A 24,000-nucleotide genomic window follows, 5' to 3' on the forward strand; every position below is an offset into this window, starting at 1 on the left:
GTAAAAACTAATAATACAGGCTCATCCACATAACTGCCTGCAGTCGGCGCTGTTCACTTGCTGGTAACATTTTTTTCTTCATAGAAGCTTTGTTTGGTTAGCTAATAAAATATTGAAACTCAATTCAATATTATGTGTACAATTATTTAATTATGTCATCTTGGTTCATACAAACACAGCTGCTGCCATTTTGCGGCAATTGTTTTGTACACCATAACGGATTACAAGATAATTAACAAACTGGAAAGATTTTTAAACTTTTCCGTCTTAAATCAATATTTTTATCAGCATAATTATTTATGTGGGGAAATGTTGTGTAATACGTGATATGACTGCATCCCTTAAATGTCCATCTAGTTTAAACTTGCCGAACTAGCAAATGCTTTCTTTACGGAAGTTTTGTGATCAAATATTTCAACCTAGATGTTTTGTCCAATTATTTACTTTTGTGGCAAGCAGCTTCACGTCGGGCTAATGATAAGCCTGTGGGCTTTATTCTGCAATAACGACTGGTCAGATGCACATTAACCCTTACATATTGCATGGCTACTTGTGTAAAAAAACTGCTAATTTAAAACAACTTTTCTATTTTAATATACTTAAAAGTCATTTATTTCTGTGATAGAAAATCTGAACTTTCAGCATCATGACTCCAGTCAGAAATCATTGTAATATGCTGATTTGCTGCTCAAGAAACATTTGTGATTATACCATGACTAATCTTGTTTTAGATTTTTTTCTAAAAAAGTTCAAAAGAACAGCATTGATTGGAAATAAAAAAAAAAATTGTAACACTATAAATCCAATTACTGTCAGTTTTGATCAATGTAATGCATCACTGCTGAATAAAAGTTTAATTTCTTTAAAAAAAAAAAAAAAAAAAAAAAAAAATGCACCCTAAACTTTTACTGCTGATTATGATTTCAACATCACTTTAGCTTTTTACTTCCAAACATGCAATGGAAATAAATATTTAAAAACAATAAATTGATTTTTTGTTTGTTTGTATATCATACATTACTAATCAAAATTAACATTAAGGATGCAATACTACTATTGAGAAGTAGAGGGTGCTGTATTCAAAGAAAATCTGTAAAAGGCTTTCATCCAACAAACTTCCTCAAACAAGTACTCTGACAAAAATATATATTTTTTTTTTAACACACCAACCCCTACTTTGTTTATTTGAGCACTTATATCTATAAAATAGTCTTTTTCACAATACAGTATTTGTTACTGAATAACGAGAGGGAGACATTTTAATATTATAGAAGCACTACAGTAATGCAATTTTCGTGCTTACAGCATCATGATATTTGCGCATGAATAACGCTTATTATGAAGGCTAGGCATCTTATTCTCGGGTACGGCATGTGAATTTCAGTGTGATGTGATAGTTAGGAACATGTTTTTAATAGTGGAACTGTGCCTGAGCTGAGGAACAAAGGCAGTGTTGTGGCAATAGACAGGGCGGGGCCTCGGACTGGGAGCAGGGGGTCAGGGTCAGTGGAAGGGGCACAGATAAACATCCTCCTGTTGTTTGTTTTGGGAGGGATGGCCAGGATCACCATGGGTACTCTGTTTATCAGTGCACTGAGCTCAACCCTGAGGGGCCCCACGGCTGCACCGCCACAGGGGAGAGAGAGAAAGAGAGAGGGAAAGAGAGAAGAAAGCGGAAAGAAAATAAAGAAACATGGGCGGAATATACATACATACAACTAAATAGAGGCTAGAGACAGTGGAGGAGTGGATAAGGACAAAAAACATATAGAACCATAGATAGAACCACATAAAAAGGGCTGTAAAAAGGCAGCAAGCACATTCAGAAATGATAATTAGATTACAGCCGCATACAGCTCCTCCTCACAGATCTGCAAACAGGACAAACAGCATAATAAAACACAGAGGATGAGAGCTGTTGACTCACTTGAGGAATGACTGGAAGTCTCCGAACACAGCATCGCAGCCTGGCCACTTGCACACACCGTGGCTGTATAAAGGATGGGCGCTCTGGGAATGACTCTCCTGAGAACTGAAGCAAAAACAGACACAGTAAATACAGAATCTGAAGCTTGCTTGAGTTCTGGGTACCTGTCAAGTACTTTTTACAGGTTAATAATGGAGGGATGTAATATGTTGCAACAACATGCAACTATGTGACCCATCAAACCACACTACTACACATTCATTTGTTCGTGAGCAATATCTTAAATATTTGGGACATGTGATGTCAAGAACTGCATCTCACAAAGCCCGTCTAGAAGGTTTGTCATCTTTCACCTCGAAATCAAAAGAATAAAATGACACCATTAATGCCAACTTTAATGAAATGTTCATTTTGCATCAATCCTTCAATATGGCAAAGAAGATTTTTAGACATTTGCATTCAATGATTCATATTTCCTACAGTTCATTAGAAGTAGAAAAAGAAGAAAATTCGCACAATTCTGAAACCAGAGTTTCTCAATGTGGTCAGAGGTGCTTCGAAAAATAACGTACGGGAAAAAAGGTTGAGGCAAACTGCTCGAAAATGATTGAAACCGATACTGCAGATTCATGCTTTCCACCAAGTGTCTTTCCACTCGACTTGTTTTCAATCGCAATATTTCAATATTGTGATGCATCTTGTAATGCACGTATCACGTGAAATAACTGTCATTTCCAGCGGTATTTAAGACTGTTTACATTATGATTTCAATATTTGCCCAACCCAAATTGTTATTATTAAATGTACCTCCATTACTATAATATCATAAAAACAATGTTAAACTAAAGAACTTAGATATAGTATGTGGTGTGTGGGTTTTTTTTTTTTTTTTTTTTTTTTTTTTTTAAATCGAGTATTTTCACTACCTTTTGGGGTTGCCAAGATTTAATGTTTTTGAAAGAAGCCTCTTATAGTATTACTATTAATAATAATAATTACAAACTACACTATACTTTTACTAAAGTAAAACCACGGTTCATTTTCTTAAAGGATTTGCATTTGTGTATACTTTATTTTTTCTTTGTTTTGTTTTTATAAGTATAGTGCCTTAACGGTTTGATGTTTTCTACCGTTTAAGGTCTGAAAAGAAAATTTTTCCTGAAATCCTGATGTGATACAAATGATTCGCAAACCCACACCGAAGTCCCGATCTAAATCAAATGATTTGTGATCCACACTACAAAGAAACAATCTAAAGCAAAAGATTTGTGAACCCACTGCGAAGTTCTGATCGAAATCCAAAGATTCAGAATCTGCACTCCAATGTTCAGATCTAAAGCAAAAGATCTGCTAACCCGCTCCGAAATTCTGATCTAAATCAAATGATTCGCGATCAATGCTCTGAAGTCCTGATCTGAATAATGATTCGGGAACCATCATTTCAGATCAGAATTCGTAGCATGGATTGCGAATCATTTGACTTATTTGCACTTCGCGAATGATTCACGAACCCATGCTGATCTGAGTCAAATGATTTGCGATATGCGAAGTAACATTCTGAAACTCGTGTTTCGCAATACACAAAGTCTAAATCTGAAATAAATGATTCGCAATATCTGATCCATTTGGAGTGCTTTGAAACAGTGAATCAGTTTGCGATGCAATGGTTTAAAATTTTTGAAAAGCTCTGTTTCACCCCTCACTACGTTCTTTTTAAAATCATTACAAGCGATGTAATTTAAAAAAGGAATGGCTCTTTTAATTTGATCTGGTTTTTGCTAGTGAATCGCTTGAAATGAATGATCGAAGTCATGAGTTTGAATCAATCGTCACGTGGTTCCAGCGTAAATGACTCAATTGATTTTGTTCATCTGTTCCTCTTTTTTCATCTTTAGTCATGTTTACATGACAATGTCAGTACCACTACTTGCTTCTGCTTTCGCTTTTTGAATTTTGCGTTAAAAGATATGTGCTTACTGACAAAGCTAAACTCTTATTTTGTAAATACATTGTTTTTTTTCAATAATTCAAGCGCTTTTCAAGTACCTCTTTAGGAATATTGTTATTTTCAAGGGTTTTCCAGGCCTTAAATTTCAAAAAGTCAAATTCAAGTACGTTAAGCACCTTGTACAAACCCTGTTTTTGTGACTCCAGTCTACAGTGTCACTTAGAAAACATTCTAATATACGCCTTCTTATTATCAATGCTGAAAACAGATTTTTGGAAACCTTGAAATTCTTTCCAGGATTTTCTGATGAGCAGAAAGTTTTAAAGAACAGCATTTATTTGAAATAAAACTCTTTTGTAATATTATAAAAGTATTTACTGTCACTTTTGATCTGTCCTTGCAGAATCAAAGTATCAATTTCTGACCCCAAATTTTTGAACTGTACTTCAGCACGGCATCTCTCCGTTTTATTTTGGGATGACATGTAACCCAGACAGCATTTTGTCAGATGTTTTCATAAAGCTCTATTCTTCGCCTCAGAGCCAGCTGACAAAGTAGCTGGACATGTTTAGGACTTTGTTACAAACAGTGGACTGTTTGAGAAATTGATTTATTTTTGCATTTCAAAAAATGCCAAGAATGCTTTATTTGTTTGGGATCAAGCGAGGTTGTGTCCTTTGACCCATGACCTTCTCCTTTTCTCGCCTAAGAGAGCCCTGTGTGTCTCTGCCAGCGGATTCCTTCCCGACCACCAAAACAAAGAGAGAAAGCGTCTACAGCAGGCATCTTTTCTCTTTCAGAGCTTGAACACAACCCCGGCCCAGGCAGATGACTCACACTTGACAAATTAAAACAGACTTTGTTATTTCCATCCTTATAACACATTGACAATCAAATAAGCCAGCGAGCAGACACAATAAAACAAATACGTGCAATGAACTGTTTGTTCTTGCAGATGGGGCTCTGAAGATCCCAGCCCAATGTCACAAGAATAATCACTCGGGAGGGAACGATACAGTAGCACACGGATCAGGATGGAGCAGGACAGATTTTAAAGGATTGATTAAATTTCATCCCTCACTCCATCAGCGGGAGAGTGCATGTCACTCAGTAAGCTAGAAGGACAGACAATGCCCGCATGTTGTGGTCTTCTGGAAGGGGTGAAGGGTTTGTTCTCTGGTGCCAGTGGCTGCACTTAAGGTTTTAGTTGCAGGCGTCTCTCTGGCGGGCAGGAGTTTACATGACACATGAAACTGACCACACAGTCCTTGAGCTCTCACCCTCCACCAATATCATGCAAACAATCACAGGCGGGCTATAAGAGGGCTCTGCTGACAATACAGACCACATCAATGCAACACTAGGACACAAAGGCACCTACTGTAATCTGAGCATTTACTGTTAACAGGGTAGTGTGGTGTAGTGGTTAAGATTCAGGGTTGGGGAACCAGAAAGCTGCTGGTTCTCAACCCCCTTTTCATTTTGAAACGAGTTCAAGCATGTTCACATGCAGCAACATATTATATAGGCAACGTTCACACAGTCAGCGCTTTATGATTGACAATAGTCAGTTTCTCTGACAAACAAGCTCCTGAAACATATAGACAAACAGGTTTGGACCTCGACAAACATTGAGATGGAGGTGTGTTTGTGCGTGCATATGAAGAAAGGCCCACAGGGAAGACATTGACACTGACTGTCACCTTTCACACAGCCACGAAGACAGATGACTTTAAAGACACCTGACTTTTGTCAACAGTTTTCTACTAATACAACATACAGTAATTAGGAAATCTCACACAACCTGACTGGTTTGACTGGTCATCAAAAACTACATTTAAATGTGATAAAGAAATACTTAGAAATTAATATAATATAATATAATATAATATAATATAATATAATATAATACAATATAATATAATATAACATAATAATAGTAGTTAGTAACATAATCCATTACATTTCACATTTTAGGTAATATAATTAGACTACTTTTAGATTACTTGTAGATTACTTTTGACATGACTTATTTATCACATTATTTAAATAGGATAATCTTGTATCATACTGACACAAAAATACAAAGAGCAAGAAAATATTTTCCATTTGTTGTCAATAACAACATGAAATGCATTAAACATTATCATTTCCCATTCACAAACATTTCCCAGACTGTGTTTCCAACTTCTTAAACCCGAAATTATTTTTGTAAATCAAATGCTGTGTTGTCACCTGACTAATGACTGATCTGTGAACGTGCACAAAACTTGAAGACTTTCTGAATGTATATAAACTGTAGGCTATTTTAGGGAAAAAAAAAAAAAAAAAAAAAAAAAAAAAAACTTTAAAAGATGAAAAAGGAATTGGGGAAAATCAATAAATTATTAATAATTTATTGCTATTGTGTAAATAATATGTAATCATCTAATCCATAAAGTAACTGTAGTCTGATTACGAGTATTTTAATATGTAATTTAATCTAATTAAAAGTCCTCAATTTTTGGAATCTTGATTACATAATCCAGATTATTATGTAATCAGTTACTACCCAGCTCTGAATACATCACATCACATCATATATCATATCATATCATATCATATGTATATCACATCATATATCTCATATCTCATATCATAGATTGATACATTTTAAATTGTTACTCCTGCAATGCAACTTTCCTGAACTTTCAGCAGCCATTAAGCATCAGTCTTCACTGTCACATGATCCTTCAGAAATCATTTTTATATACTGATTTGATGTTTAAGAAACATTTTTTTATAATCAATGTTGAAAACAGTTGTGCTGCTTAATATTTCTGTGGAAACACTGATCAATTTTTGAACAAGAAGTTCAAAAGAAAACCATTATTTGAAACGTAACATTACAAAGGTCTTTGCTGTCTATATTTTAATTGATTTAAATGTTTCCTTGCTGAATAAAAGTTTTCTTTTTCCAAACAACAAATATTTTACTGACTAAAACTATTTCTGATTGGTTAAAATAGCATTTTGGCTGTACCTTGAGGTCTTACTGGTTGGTGTGCTGTCAAACTATGGCTAGACTCACTTTTGATAATGAAAATACAGTTGTGTAAAATGTGCAGCGTTAATTTGTAACATTATAAACAAAACACTACTGAAACCGAATGTTGTAAATTCTTTGTGCTTTAGTTGCCGGTGTGTCACCATGCTGAAAGGAGAGTACATAACTAGTACTTTCATTTAAATTAATCATTTGATACAGTGCACTTATTGTGTACATAAATGTTTAAACATTGTACTTGTATTTAAAAAAAATCTGCATGTAATTACATCTGTAATTAATTTCTGTATTTACATTTATAATTACACTGTTGACATTTCGATTACACCTTAACCCACCCTTAAATCTAACCACACCAACAAACCTGTCCTTAACCTAAACTGTTTTGCAACACAATATGAACATAAGTACACTGTATTTGTTTTTATGCAAGTACATACTGTAGTAGTTAAGGCCACCTACATAAAGACAAATGCATGTTGCAATATATTTATGTTTGGATTAATCTCGTATAGGATGCATTTGGCGAGTTAACTAACCTGCGACCAAAGCGCTTCAGTTTCCTGTTGTTCATTTACTATTCAGTGCTCAATTTTAACATTTGGAGCGAGACAGCATCAAGTGCAAATATCAACATAGTGTTCTAAAGAACACCCCACGTGATTTCTGGCTAACGACACATACTTAAATGTAATAACGTACTGGCTCAAGAAAAAACAAATGTTTAATAATGATGAAGTACCTGTCTCTCCGGCTGGGCCGGTGCACATGGTGTCCGTTAGTGCTGGAGTGGTGGTTGAGGATTTGAGTTTTGGGAGGAGAGGGGGATTTGTCTCCTCGACTCTTCTCTTCCTGCCGGGCATCTGCAGTCTCTTTCCAGAGCTGCTGAAGCTCAGCAGGGATCAAGGCTGTGAGTGAAACATCCTTCATTAGATCACTAGAAAACTAATAAGGCCTCTATATCTATGATTCTGTCTGTTTTTTCATTCAGTCATCCATGATCGGCAGAATACAATTAACCTCTAAACACCTCTGAACTACTAGATCTCAAATAACCTCTCATTAAAATAAATAAATAAATAAATACATTTTTTTTTTTTTTAAACAGCTAGTATCATAATGGTGGGTTATATTTCAGCAAGAAATTATCAAAAAAATCGAAGAGAAAAAAAAAAAAAAAAAGGTTATGTTGTTACATTATATATGTTATTGTTTTATCATGAATTGGTTTGCGTATGTGTTCTTTTCCTGCCTTTCTTGGCCAGTTAACCTGGTTACATAAAGGTTTTAAAAAAAATATATATATATAAAAAAAAATAAATAAACAAATAAAATAAAATAAAATAATAATAATAATAAATAAATAAATAAATAAATAAATAAATAAATATAAATATATATAAATAAATAAAAATAAAATTACATACATATACACATATACACATATATATATATTTAGATGCCACTTATACAAAAATTTGGAGGCTGTAAGTACTTGTTTTATATAGTTTTGCTCACCAAGGCCTTTATACAGTAATATTGTGGAAATATATTACAAATAGAAAATAGAAACTTTAATAAAGTATAATATTTTAAAATGCTAAATATTCTTGTGATGGCAAAGCTGTATTTTCAGCATCATTACTCCAGTCTTCAGTGTCACATGATCCTTCATAAATCAATAAAATTACCAATAAAAAAAACAATTTGCTGCTGAAGAAACACTTCCTATTAACTTCAATGTTGAAAACAGTTTGTAGAAACTGTGATACAATTCAAGTATTTAGAAAGCCAAATTCATATTTCAATATCTATTTATATACCAGCTTTCACAATGCAGTTTCAATGCAGCTTCACAGGAAGCTACAGTTGAAGTGAAAAGTTTACATATAGGAATTAACATTTGAAGTGGATCAAAAAAGTTAACCAAAGTTGTCTTAGGACAAGAGCGGGTATTGTTTTGGTTTTAGGACAACTTTGATGAAAGGTTTTGGATCCACTTCAAATGTTGACTACTGTACACCTTGCAGAATCCACAAAATACTAATTATTTTACCAAAATAAGAGGGATCATACAAAATGCATGTTATGTTTTTAGTACCAACCTGAACATGATATTTGACATAAAAGACATTTACATATAATCCACAAGAGAAAATAATAGTTGAATTAAAAAAAAAAAAAAAAAAAAGACCCTGTTCAAAAGTTTACACCCCCTTGATTCCTAATACTGTGTTGCTATCTGATCCACAGCTGTTTTGTTTTTGTTTTGTTTAGTGATAGTTTGTTTGTCGTGAACAGTTAAACTGCCCACTGTTCTTCAAAAAAATCCTTCAGGTCCCACAAACTCTTTTTCAACATTTTTTGCATATGTGAACCTTTCCAGCAATGACTATGATTTTGAGATCCATCTTTTCACCCCGAAGACCACTGAGGGACTCATATGCAACTATTACAGAAGGTTCAAACGCTCACTGATGCTCCAGAAGGAAAAACTAACTCATTAACAACTTTAACTAAAGATTACAAAAAAAATAGCTGTCGATCATTCAGGCAACACAGTATTAAGAATTAAGTGTATATAAACTTGAGCTATTATTTTCTCTTGTTGACTATATATAAACATCTTTTATGTAAAAATATCTTATTCAGGTCAGTACTAAATAAAAAACATGCATTTGCTTTTTGACTTCAACTGTATATTGTAGTGTTTATAATGTTAAGGCGTTCATCTTCAATGAAAACTTGCATATTAACAGGAAATAAGTGACTAAGGCCATTGATGATGCAATAGATGAATGAAGTGAACAGCACATAATCTGACTCACAATACTGCAACACAATAGGAACGCCGACTAGCAACAAGACTACAGCAACTTGGTGACCCATTGTATCCTTAGAATGTATTCTTTGAGGGTAAAACTCCACTTGACTTCTACTGCTATATCATGTCATATGGCAGTGAGGTGGCGTTACCTTGAGGCAGTGCACCAGTGAGAGCCGACGGGACAGACAGCAGGCCCTGTCTCTGCAGGTTGAGCAGGTGCTGCTGTTGAACAGAGAGTAACTGCTGCTGTATAGCCATCTGCTGGGCCATCATCTGCTGTTAGAAATACAGAGACAGACACTTGACACTCACAGTACAGTCACTGCCAGTCTCTTCATTCACTCATAGTATCGTTGCACAGCCGGCACTTTCACTCGAGTGAGTAAAGCTGCAGACACCACAGCCGGTGTCTTCACTCGCTCACAGTACAGTCGCACAAAGCCAACAAAAGACAGAAATGTGGGAAGTGAAAAGCTGACACAGATTGCAATAAATGGCTCTGATGGTCCTCTAGGGTGTGTATTGTGGTGTGTTACCTCTTTACTGGGTTTCCCAGCATGCTGTTGCTGCAGGAGCTGCAGGTGGAGTTCCTCTTGCTGTTTCTTATAGAACTCCTGAAGCTGTTGCTGAGGAAACATTAACACCAAAAACAAGTCACGTATCGATCCAAGGTACTTCACACAATAAAGTTTGAAATTTGGCTATTTTGAGATCACAACATCAGCTCATAACAAGGCTGCTTAGCTGATGAACAGAAGCAGCAGTCAATTCTGCCATTAGCTTGGTCAACAGATAATGCATATTTTCTAATTTCAAATAAGTGAGTAAATATTTTGTAAAAGAAATGCTTGTTAACTTCCACAATTTCTATACATCTCATTAGCAGTATATTGGCCACTGTGTTCTCTAGTAGGGCCCTATGAAGCTTTTTATTTTTAAGCAAATTCCGTTTTAATTTTTCTAATTCAATTTTTTTTTGTTCATTTGAATTTGTCTAGACTCTGTTTTAGTGGTTAATTAAAATTGTATTAATTAAAAAGCATGTCTAATTAACTGAAATCACAAAATGTACACAAATTAACAGCAATTTATTGAAAGTTTAACAAAAATGTCATTTTTAAGGCCCTATGAAACATGTTTTTTCCCCTCAATTTTAGTTTGATTTTTTTCTGTTTTCCATTCATTTTAATGGTTTCATTAAATTTCAATAATAAAAGCATCTCTAAATATTTAATTTTATTTAAAAAAACAAATGTATTATGTTTATGTGTTGATGTATTCATATATTGAGGCGGCAGAGACTAAAAACACCACGAGCGTTGCACGCTTCAGTATGTGTGTAGTAAACGAAACTGTGCGTCTGCGCCATTCGTTCACACAGAGACATGCAGAACATGCAGGATTCATATTTAAATAGTATTTTGTGGCTTAATATTAACATACACTAGTCCAGATCGCAATTTGATTGAAGTGTTCTGACCTACTTTTGATTTAATCATCCAAAAAAATAGCAAATTCCATGACACTTCACATTATTCAGTGAATTCCATTTTCATGACTGGATTCCGCAATTCTGTCCATATTTTCCGCATCACAGAAATCATATGGACCTACTCTAGGTATCAGCATGTGGCACGGCAAAACTCATACTGGTTGACCACAACTACACAAAAGCTCTAGTATTAGACACTAGTTCTTCAAAATAACTTTAATATTAAAAAATAAATGGTTAATTTAATATAGCAACACTCCCAGTTTCTGTTATAAAATAACAAAATAATAATAAAACAACAAGCATGTTTATATCTTATATGGGGGGGGAGCTGTAAAAAGCTTAAAGACACAGCCCTGAGTGTCTTTTAATAAGTAACTAACTAGTAAGATACTTTGTTGTGGCGCTGACAATGCAGAGCTGCACCAAACGGATGTGTGTGTACCTGCTGTAACATGAGGGCCTGTTGTTGCTGCAGTAACAGTTGGAGCTGCTGGGGGCTCAGGACCTGCTGCTGGAGGATCTGCTGCATCTGCTGAGGGGTGATGGCCTGAGGAGTTATCATCCCCACTGATACAGCCACCTACAGACACACACATACAACCACTTCATTATTAATCATACAGTAGCTGTTTGTTAGTCTTACCAAAAGTGTAGTAGCCAATACTAATACCAGTGAAATTTCATGATTCTAATGATACCATAACATCTAATACACTTTTACTACACTGTAAAATAAATATTTATTAAACATATTCATGTTCTAGTGAAACAATCTGAATTAAATTAAATAGTGCTTGCAGAAGAACAAAATCAAATATTCAAACATTTACAAATTAAAACGGAATAAAAAAGTAATCAAATGTGATAAACTACTAAAATTACTGCCACAGTCTTGATTATTAGGGATAATATATTATCACTAATTCTGCACTGTCAAAATTAAATTATTCAAATGATTCAAATTAGCTGTGCTTTTTTTTTTTTGTCAGGCTTGATGTTGTGATAATACTTGTTTTTCAAGTTAACAAGTTCATCCAGCCAGGTGCAGAGAATGGTTGCCTCTTATACTTCAGTATTTCCAATAATTAATATTAACAACTTGATACAGCAGAAGGTCGATTAGGCTGCATTTACACTGCACGCTATGAAGCACACATCCAATATTTTGACAAACACCCAATGTTTTGTAACACTCATTTATATTCACTTAAGACATAACTGACTGTGCTTTCACTAATAACAAGACACGCATTTTAATAATTTGTACACAGCCAGATCATCACAAGGCATGAGTGTGCATCCGGAAATAGTCAGACAGCGAGTGGATTGAATTAGATCTTGTATAAAGTCTTTTTATTTGAAATGCTGATTTGGTACCAAAGTCACTGTAGTTATGAAACTGATGCAATATGGACAATATGTCAAGCTTAGGTTGAAGAGACATTTATTAGCCTCTTCAAAATGGCTGTGATTGATTTCATCAAGTAGAACATGGTTTGAAACATTTCATCTGCACACCTTGTGATGTACAAAAAGCACATCACAAACTCCAAGAACAAAGGGCTTTCCACAAACCCAATTTCAATCCTCTTCCCCAAGGATAGTAAACACTTTAAAAACAAGTGAACAGCTAAAAAGAGATACCAGAGTAAGACTATGCCGGAGCACTTTTTGTATATATATTATTGTTTAGACATTCAGGGAATAGTTTCCAAGTCCTCTGGGCCTCAACAGTCAACATCAACAAAACCAAGTAAACAAATACACAAACAATTTTAAAAACCACAATGCTTACAGTCTTCAATAAAACGCAAGCGCAAACCTCTCTGCCTACATTTGGAAAAACATCTCTCACAAGCATTCATTTCAGTTATCTCAGTTTAATTTGCCCATAAACCGAGGCAAACAACCAGTCAAGATTAAAAAGACAAATACATTATTCATTTGTTGACAGCAGCTCAAACACTGCCATTAAAAATGCTACCAACGAAAACAGAAAAACAAAAATACCCACAACAGAGGCGAGTGTTTTAAATGTAAATGCACTGGATTCACAATGAGTTAGCCCATGCTTCACTTGGTCTCTAGCAATTACCACATCTCAAGCCAAACACACACACACACACTCGCTGCTTTTAAGATGTTTACAATAAACATAAACAGAATAATTAAAGTCACATTTACGGATTCGTATAAATAATACATACTGGGGTACACAGCAACTGTAAAAACAAAACTGGAGATTGCATTTTAATTAAGTCTGTGAAACACAAACAAACACAAATTTCCAGTAAAGAAGTCTGTGTTCAGTCTCATATAAACATACTGCTGGACTGAGATACTGCAACTATGAGAGAACAATAACAGCCGACTGTTGTACTCACAAGAATTCCCATACAGTGTGTGCGTGTGTGCGTGTGTGCATGTAGAGGGGCTGGTCATGGCCCAAAATCCGGAAAATTTAAGAAAAAGTTCATCCAAAAACTTAAAATGTAGACATTATATGCCTTCTCTTTGAAGGAACACATTACGTACTGTAATAAATTGTGGCATGATATACGGTTACATGCCTAGTTTACATACTTTTTAAAACAGCACAAAGGTGACATAAAAAGTAATGCAAAAACTGGTATAAAACTTATTTCATTACATTTATAAAAGCTAAATATTATTTATGGTCATATATTTAGGGCTGTCACTAATGATTATTTTGGTAATCGGCCGATTATTCTAATGATTAATTGAGAAATCTGATTATTACTGTCCTTTTTTATAAACAATTATTTTGATAATCAAGCAATCAGTCGATTATTATGATGATTAATCGAGCAATCCGATTATTGCAGTTAAATTTTTTTGGGTAGTAACGATTATTTTGGTAATCGAGCAATCAGTCGATTGTTCTGACGATTAGTCGAGTAATCTGATTACTACCTTTATTTTATTTATTTATTTATTTTTTTTGTAGTAGCTATTATTTCAGTAATTGAGTAATCAGTTGATTATTCTGACGATTAATCGAGTAATCTGATTACTACAGTTCAATTTTTTTGTAGTAATGATTAGGGATGTGCGCAACGACTAGTTTGATAATCGTTTAAATGAAAGTTTTGTATCCTCTAAGGCACGCAGAGATAAACGAAAAGCAAGAGTTTTTAGAAAGTGCCTGGACATCCCGCACCAAAGTGGGTCTTCGTTTAGAGGAATAGACGGCGTGGATGGGATCACAACGGCGGCAGGTTGTAGTGAATACCATGATTGACATTTGCTGGCTTTGGCCAGCCTCTAAGACGTGGCTGTTATGCATCGCTCCAGTAGAGTTATTGTAAGCCAATTTGATATTACACCGTTTACACAAAACTTTTCCCGATTCCTTCTAATTAAAATAATCCCACACTTTAGTCTTTTGCGTGGTCATGAGGTCTCTATAAGGGTATGCGAGATATGAGGTAAAAACTTTTTGCCCATACACTTTTAAAAATAATGTATTATTTTTCGAACGTTTAATTTTAACGTTATTTAAAATGTTTTAAATGTAATGTTAAAATTATGGCAATTTCAATGATAAAATCATGTTGTGTAGTCGACTATTGTTTTCAGTGTCGACTAGTAGGAGCTGTACCGTTTAGACCCACACATCCCTAGTAATGATTATTTTGGTAATCAAGTAATCAGTCGATTATTATAATGATTAATCGAGTAATCTGATAATTACAATTAAAATTTTGTAGCAAAATAGACTAAGTGAACAATAGCCTTAAAAATGACTTAAAAATACATATAAAATAGCAATGAATCAATAGTAATTTGTACAAATAAAGTAATAAACAAGTAATCATGGTTTTATTGAACAAAACTTAAAATGCATAATACATTATAAACAACAGAGCTAATGTACATTACGCAATTATAACAAATGCCTGCAGAGGGCGCCAACAGTCTGGCGATAGTTTTTACACGTTAATGCACGATCTAATCCTTGATTAATACTGACTAAACATTTAATTCAAATGTCCTAATGTTTAAATGTCTTAATCTTTAAGATCTGGACGTTTCTTTACGATAAACACTACAGCCACTGTAATTTCTTGAATATGCGAACATCAAAATGCGTAAACTCAGAGTGAGGATTTAAACCTTTATTTTGAAAATACGTTGACAACAAAAGGACAACAAAAACTGATGTATTCTTCACGATGACAACAAAAACTGATGTATTCTTCCATGTTTGCGTACGTTTATAAATGATTTACCTTAAAAAATCTGGTGCAATGGCGCACATTTCGTTCCCAGATATAATGAACGCAAACTCAGCAATATGCAGAGATGGAGTTTGAAATGCTCCACACATGTAAATGATAACAGTTTGTGTGGAGCAGCATTTACCGTGAACAGAGCCGCTCCGACACACATATAAATAATTAAAGCGCACATATTAAACCTACATCACATATTTATTTAATTGAATCATACCATTTGTGAATTTTGTGTTATGCTTTTTAAATGGGTTTAATATATCATGCAGCCTTGGAAAATAGTCTAAGAATGCATTTTCAATGGATTCCCACTTGTGGAATGCGCTACTTCTGGCATTTTGACGGTTACTCGACACTGGGTTTTTTAAAATTTAATACTTGAATTGAATCAAGGAATTGTGACAGCCCTAATATATTTCACTCTGTAATTAAAACTATCTATTTTAAAAACTGTTTTAAAATGTATCTGTAACTACATGCTGTTATAAGAACGAATAGTTTGGAACCCAGTAGGCCCTAGCAGCCCTTGGTTGAGTTAGAGTCAGGCCTGACTAAAATTAATGGTTTGCGGTTCAGTAAGCGAGTCAGATTAATTCAGCAACTGCTGCAACTGATTCATGAGTGCTTTCCTGCTTGTCTGTGTGTTGCATGCAAGAAGAAAGTGTTTATTTTTATTGTTGTTATTGTAATATTTCATATCTCAAACTTGCAAGTGAAATATGATTTCTTCTGTCACGGTACTTTGGATTCAGCGGCGGCCCACTGCCAGCCTTGCAAAGCGGTGCAGGAAAATTTTGTATTTCCTATTCAGCATTAGAAGAATACAAGTCTAAACAGCTTTAATGCAGCCTATAGATGCCGTACACCTATATTGTAGATTTTTCATAAAAATAACTTAGAAACATTTTACAAATTAACACAAAGTACTGCACTTAAAAAAAAAAAAAAAAAAAACAGCCTAACGAAACATTTGCTTGTGAAAAAGCAACAAAAAGGCAAAGTACCATGCCTTCGAGTCTCAACAGAACAGTTTTAAATGTCAAAGCCTGAGAATAAAATAAGCATGCCAGCAAATTAATGTAAATATTCTCTCTCGGGGGCACAGTAAGCGCTGATGAGTGTTGTCTCCATGACAACAGACAAGTCCAAACATTGTTTTGTTGTTGTTATTGTTCTTGCCAGTGTGTCAGAGAACCAACTCCCCATGAGTGAGTACATGTCAACAAGCGATCGCTTCTGAAAACACAAGCCATAAATCAACGGGCTTCAGCAGCCCAAAAACAAATAGAGCCCGTTGTTATTCCCCTTCAATACCTTGAACAATTTTGGTGTGGTTCCCCGCCCAAAGTAAAAATAACATTCTTTCCTGCACTGTGCATCTGGGTAAATATAAATTGCAAAGGCAAGGGGAAAAAAAAACAAGAGGGGAAAAAAAGCTCAGTTCTGTGAACACAGCCTTTAAAAAGACAAAGAGAAGTAATTCAGGGAATAAAATTACAGCCCAAAGACAGTGAGTCACATAAATAAGGTTCCAGTGAGCATTCAAAGCTTTCAGCCTTTTGTCAGATCAGATACTAAGGACCCTAGTGGTCATTCGCTTAGTTAATGACTCCCTCTTAACATCAAAAATGAAGAACTGAGACTGGAACAATTCTGAAACACAATGCTGTTCTACAACGTCAGCAACAAAAGAATGAATCTTCAACAAACTGCTTTTTAAATGCATCATCTTCAAGTTAAAAATTAAAACACGAGTGAAAAGAGAACTACAGCAGAATTCTAAATCAAGAGTATTCGTTGAGAAAAAAGCAATAAAAGTTTTATATAAAAGCACAAAGCAGAAACATAAAATGGCTAAACTATACTCACAGACCTTGATAACTCCATGGGCGGCAAGAACAGAGAGCTGCGCTGAATGTTTAAGGACTAGTGAGAACACTGGTATCCTCCTACTGTTCTTTCAACTACCCAACCCCGCTGACCAACCCACCACCTCTGATAACGCTCTCACTAGGATCACAAACCTAACGTAACCATCCAGTCACATGGCTCGGGCTAGTAATCCCGCCCCTTGCACTTGCCATAATGGCATGTTAACTTGTTGACTATGCGAACCCTTGTTTCACCACTCGCATGCACATTTACACGAGACGCACGTAAAGAGCATTCAATCCGTGATGAATAAATAAAGGCAGCTGTGCACTGGGTAGCATATATTGTGTTTGTTTGCAGCTAAAGCTCTACAGCTGTCTAATTCTCTTCAGTAGTGCAGCCTTATCTGTTAACTGACAAGACAGAAAATACTTGTTTTACAATAGGCTACACACACAATAAAAGCGAACCTGTAATCTTCCATCGTAACAATGTGTAATAATAAAACACACCCTGATTGCTCCATCTCTTTATGATCTGTTGAAGGCAGCATAAACAAGTCGGTTTGTGTAATAGTGTAAACAACATGGTTCTCTAGAGGTGCATGTGTGTGTGCTGTGGGTGGAGGAGGGTATGGCTCTACCTGCGCGTCTGACTCTTTTTCTGTGCTCTTGGGGGACTTCTCACCACTCGGTTGCTGCTGCTGCTGCTGCTGCTGCTGATGTTGTTGTTGTTGAGCAACTTGTAGCGCCTGAAGATGCCAAAAAACAATAACAAGTTTTTGATTGGTTTCTGAGCTGCTCTGCTCTCACAGGACTATTCACATTGTTTTCATGAACACAGATGCAAAGGCAACATATTTCGTAATCTAGATTGGTTGATAATAAAGTGAAAGTTTAACCGAATTAAAAAAAAAAAAAAAAAAAAAGACAGAAAATTCTCATCGTTTACAGACTCATGTCACTCCAAACCTGTATGACTTACTTTTTCTGTGGAACACAATAGAAGACACTACTACACAAAATTTACTGTCAGTAAGATTTTTTCCCATTTTTTTTTTCCACAAATTATTTAATTATAAGGATACATTAAATTGCTAAAAGTTGTTAAATAGATCATTTCAAATAAACACTGTTCTTTTGACTTTTATTCAAAGAAAACTACTTTAAAAAAAAAAAAAAAAAAAAAAAAAAAAAAAATATATATATATATATATATATTATATTATATTATATTATATTATATTATATTATATTATATATTATATATATATATATTTGTAGCAATAGCCAAAAATACATTGTATGGGTCAAAATTATAGATTTTTCTTTTATGCCAAAAATCATTAGGAAATTAAGTAAAGATCATGTTCCATGAAGATATTTTGTAAATTTCCTACTGTAAATATATCAAAACTTAATTTTTGATTAGTAGTATACATTGCAAAGAAGTTAATTTGGACAAGTTTAAAGGCGATTTTCCCAATATTTTGTTTTTTTTGCACCCTCAGATTCCATATACTGAAATAGTTGTATCTCGGCCAAATATTGTTCTATCCTAACAAACCATACATTGATGGAAAGCTTATTTATTCAGCTTTCAGATGATGTATAAAGCTTAATTTCGGAAAATTGACACTTATGACTGGTTTTGTGGTCCAGGGTCACATATGAAAAAAGACATTATGCAGCAAGCCTTTTTTGCAAATACAAATAATTTACTATAGAAATATTATGTTTGTAACGTTTATGACTGTTATAGCGCCAGCTGTGGACCAATCTCCTTAAAGAGTGAGAGAGTCCAGAGAATTGTACTGCAGTGGTTTTTTCGTAGGACTAGTTCGCAAAAGTAGGTTTTTTACATCTTTTCAATCATTTAACAATCATTTCTGTCATATGATATGCACAACCGTTTACAACCTTGAAAAAATTTCTCACAGAACTTTGGAGCCATGAGTCAAACAGACCCCCCGAGTTTCATTCCGGTTGGCCTTCGTTAACAATGTCTAATAGGTGCTCAAACTTCATCGGCCAATAGCGTCCATGTTTATTTGAGATACACAAATGTCCCCATAGACACTTGTGGGACTTTGGACCAAGACAGTGCGCAGCGATTTTTTCATGTTGATAGGACAAATGATTGTGTAGATATAGCTATTTTCATGCTTTTTCCCCTCTTATAGCACCACGATTTTTGTTCTACGACCTCAGCTTGAGCTCTTAAGTGTTCTAAATTTGGCAGTGATATCTCATTCCGGCTGAGAGTTATAGGCTTTTTACTAAAACAGGCCCTACCCCTTTCTAACGTTTTGGCGTCCCTTTATGACTGTCAGTCGAAAGTTTGACTTTTATTTGATAATTATTGATGTTTGCTCTCCAGAGAATCTTTCTGCACTGGTTTGGTTTCCTAGGAAAACCTAGGACAACCTAGGACTAGTTCGCAAAAGTAAGTTTTACAAAAAATCCAAAATACCCGAAAATTTCACAGGCTCACGACCGAATCTGCGGCATGCTAGAGGTTTTGTCTGGCGTGAGCCAAGAATTATAACGATGCAAGACATTTGAGCCTGCAGCTTATGGTTTAGGAGTTATGAGCATATTCGTACTTTTGATCGCTGTAGCGCCCCTGCAAGGCCGATTGGGGCGAGCCTTGGTGACGTTGTTGGCAGTGCGAGTACTACCATCCCTGCAAGTTTCAAGTCTCTACAACTTACGGTTTGGTTGGCAAGATCAGTTTTACGTGGAAGTCGCTCATCCGTGACCATTCTAACAATTATAATAGGGTTTCAATGCTATGCGCTTGAACTGCTAATCGAATAAAATGATTTCTGAAGGATCATGTGACACTGAAGATTGGAGTAATGATGCTGAAAAATCAGCTTTAACACCACAAGAATAAATTACATTCTGTAGTTTTTTTTTTTTTTTTTGAAGAATCCAACCAAACAGCTTTGGTTACCAAAAATAAATTCCACAAAAGGAAAAAAAAAAAAAAAAAAAAAAAAGTTAACTATCGCTTTAACGCTTGAACAACTCCACTGGATATATCTGTGCAAGGTTTGGATAAAAATGATCACAGCTATAATGTAAGTCTCTCACAGAACGAATGAAGTGATGATTGTGCAACATTTTTTATTTAATAATAACCTGTAAACATCCTGCTATAACAGTCATACAGTGCCTGTGCATAAAGTGCAGAGAATTCAACCTTTGGCTCCATTAACAGCCGCAGTCCCTTGGTGATTGGATCCTATCACACATTCCTCTGAAGACTATCACATGGTAACATTTGAAAAAACATTAGCATACGTCTTTGCATGAGACAATCTAAACCTGCTCTTTATTTAAACCAGAACTTTATACACCTACTGAAATGGAAAAAACAGTTGTCAGGAAACAGCCACAAAGTAAATACCCCAGCTGTGCCAAAGCAATGCGAGGTCTCCAAAAGTTGTTGAAAGGACGTCTCTCTCACTCTCTGTTGCTTTTGTCTTATTTTCCATTGTGAGGCCCTCCAGATAGAAATCAAGGAAAGAGAAATGCAAATAGTGCAAGCAAACAATATCCACAGTGGTGGGACCATCCTCTCGGATCTGACCTCTTACACCTCTGAAGGGTCAAACATCTGGCCCTGTGGAACTCCCCTTCTCTGAAAGAAGGGTGGAGAGACGAGCTAACGGATATGGGAGACTTCAATACCAAAGCGTGAAGCGAAAAGGGAAAGCAGACAGATCATGACACAGTAATCCTTGGGAGATGAAAACAACATGGGAAAGCATTTACAGAAGCGTTTCAGAGCTTCTCTGTTTTTTAATACGGGACAGTGCCCTGAACCCACAGCTGTCTGGCCAATATTCCAGAGGTGACATCACACATTTGGAATCTGAACACGGGGCATCGTGGCAGCATCAGTCTGCAGTACTTAGTCACTGCTGTCACAATTTTAGCATGTGCGTTCGTTGTACGCACACACATACATGAATAAAAGCATGCGTAAAGATTTTAAGTGACAACAGGACAATTTCTGAGAGGCAGAACTCTTATCACAGAGCCCCCGATTCACATCAGACGGGTGTGTCACACATACAGTTGCTCAATTTTTCTAAAAAGCAACAAGGCTATTGTGTAACAAATGTTGACATACCAATAAAAGCTTCATTAATTTGAGAATGCATTTCCTGGAACACTTTCAACACGTCAGTCTCATGTAAGGCTGGGTATCACAACAGATTTCACAACTCATTTCCGATTCAACTCCAGTATATTTAATTTTTGTGACTCGACTCACATAAAAACGCACCCTCATGTTGTTCTGAAACTATATGATTTCCTTTGAAACAGTCATAAAGATATTTTTAATATACCGTTAAGCTATTTAAGTCAACATTATATCAGGTCTTGAAAATACAACTGTTTTGGTTGCATATGTGACCCTGGAACATAAAAAAACAGTCATAAGGATCAATTCTGAAATTTAGATTTATATATCTGAAATCTGAAAGCTAAATAAATAAGCTTTCCATTGATTTTCCATGTTTGTTAGGATAGGACAATATTTGGCCAAAATACAACTATTTGAAAATCTGGAATCTGAGGGTGCAAAAATCGAAATATTGAGAAAAATCGCCTTTAAAACTGTTCAAAAAGTTCTTAGCAATGCACATTACCAATCAAAAATAAAGTTTTGATATATTTACGGTAGGAAATTTACAGAATATCTTCATGGAACATGATCTTAACTTAACACCCTAATAATTTTTGGCATAAAAGGATGTATTCAATGTATTATTGGCTATTGCCACAAATATACCCATGCTACTTATGACTGGTTTTGCGGTCACATGGCCCTAAAATTTAATCTGTGCAACCTTCAAACATATTTGGGAGCATTCGGGAGAAAATAATTGTAGTGGTGCAACCTGTTTTCATTTCTCTACAAAATGTTTGCTTATTACTGCACAGTATGTGCCTGTGCCAGTATAAGCTGTCAATCACTCTTTTTCACTGACGCTACACTCTGTTTATCACGTGACATGGAGCTACCCCAGAAAAGTACACTGCTTTGTTTACAGCTATAAGCAAGGAAACAATGTTGCCCCTGTTCCATAAGCACCACCTGCTGTCAGAAGCCTCTTTTACACCGTAATCCCAGCAAATTGCCATAAAATTACCAGAACGACTGTATCGTTAAATACAAAAACGTGCCATTTTGTCTTTTTACTGGTTAAGCACCATTTACACATCACTTTCAAAATACCTGTTAATTCTGTGACATCATATCCAGAAATGACCTCTAAATGTCTGTGCCTCCCGGTGTTGTGTTGTAAACATGGAGGGGTATACACAGTAAGTGGTTTTGTTGATGTTTTCATTTTTGAGTAAAACGTTCACATTCATGCAGCTGCTTTTAGCCCAAAGACATTGTATTAGACTACTTCAAACCAAACTACACAGTACGGAGTAAATGCGTCATCTGTGTCAGAATGTTATGATCTCCTAACGGTAATTTACCAGTAAAAACTATGTGTGAAAGGGGCTAGAGAGTGAATTTCCTTTAGCCAGTCTGCTGTTTTAGTTCGAACAGACATGTTTTATGATGCATTATAATCAAAATTTTTTGGTGGCAAAAAAAAAAAATCAGAAACAGGTTAAATTCTTGGCAGTTGTGGTGCTCCTAAATTTTTGCTGGTGCTCTAGGGCCCAATGATTTCTGCGATGCGGAAAACGCGGAATCCAGTCATAAAAAAGTAATTTACTGTATAACGTGGAATGTCACGGAATTTGCCAAATTTTGGATGAATAAATCAAAAGTAGGTCAGTACACAAATCAAAATGTGATATGGACTAGTGTCTGTGCATATTAAGCCACAAAATACATTTAAATATGAATCTTGCATGTTCTGTGTGAATGACTGGCGCAGACGCGTGGTTTTGTTTACTACACACATACTGGATGGCCCATGAGACTCCCTATGCTTTCAGCCTCTACCACCTCAACATAAAAGTAGATAAACACAATCTCTAGAACTTCTATGAGAGTCATGAGCATTTTACAGTTTTCATGAGCATTTTACTCTTTCTTTAGCGAAAAACTATCCTCATATCATATACAAACAGAAACGTAAAAGTCTTCACAGCAACTCATCAAAAAAAGTTCAGTTTAACTTGAAGACAATGTGACAGAAATATATTACTTAAATGTAATATATTATATTATAATAACACTACTAATGATAATGATACTACTAATGATAAAGGCATATTAAAGGCATATTTACAGAAAAAAATATTCCCCAATTTATTTACCAGAAAAATGTAAAAACAAACAGTTTTTCTGAACAAAAAATAAATAAATAAAATAACAGTAAATTATTATTATTTTTTTTTTTAGAACTAATTAATTAGGGATGCTTTTGATTAGTAGAATGTTATGAAACCATATACACACACACACACATATATACATGTATACACACATATACACTGGAATCTAAGGGTGCAAAATTTACTACAAATATACCCGTGTGACTTAAGATTGGTTTTGTGGTCCAAGGTCACATATTGTATATTATACCTTTGTACAATACGCTCATTAATAATGTAACAATGCACCCCAAGCCAGATGAAAAT

General features: G+C 35.1%; 1 protein-coding gene across 2 annotated transcripts in view; it reads right to left on the reverse strand.

Annotated features, from left to right (window-relative positions):
* Nucleotides 1-24,000, reverse strand: part of foxp1a (forkhead box P1a) — a 47,612-nt gene that overhangs the window by 8,681 nt on the left and 14,931 nt on the right. Inside the window, exons 3-8 of one of the 2 annotated variants that reach the window (XM_051096607.1) lie at nucleotides 18,015-18,122; nucleotides 11,686-11,823; nucleotides 10,285-10,374; nucleotides 9,898-10,021; nucleotides 7,664-7,829; nucleotides 1,928-2,032 (exon numbers count right to left, since the gene is read on the reverse strand). In XM_051096607.1, coding sequence (XP_050952564.1) covers nucleotides 1,928-2,032; nucleotides 7,664-7,829; nucleotides 9,898-10,021; nucleotides 10,285-10,374; nucleotides 11,686-11,823; nucleotides 18,015-18,122 — 731 coding nt within the window. Of the gene's footprint in view, nucleotides 1-1,927; nucleotides 2,033-7,663; nucleotides 7,830-9,897; nucleotides 10,025-10,284; nucleotides 10,375-11,685; nucleotides 11,824-18,014; nucleotides 18,123-24,000 lie in introns of both variants that reach the window. The other variant, XM_051096606.1, reaches the window with a different exon arrangement.

The sequence above is a fragment of the Labeo rohita genome, chromosome 23 (assembly GCF_022985175.1).
Source record: "Labeo rohita strain BAU-BD-2019 chromosome 23, IGBB_LRoh.1.0, whole genome shotgun sequence".
Classification (NCBI taxonomy): Eukaryota; Metazoa; Chordata; class Actinopteri; order Cypriniformes; family Cyprinidae; genus Labeo; species Labeo rohita.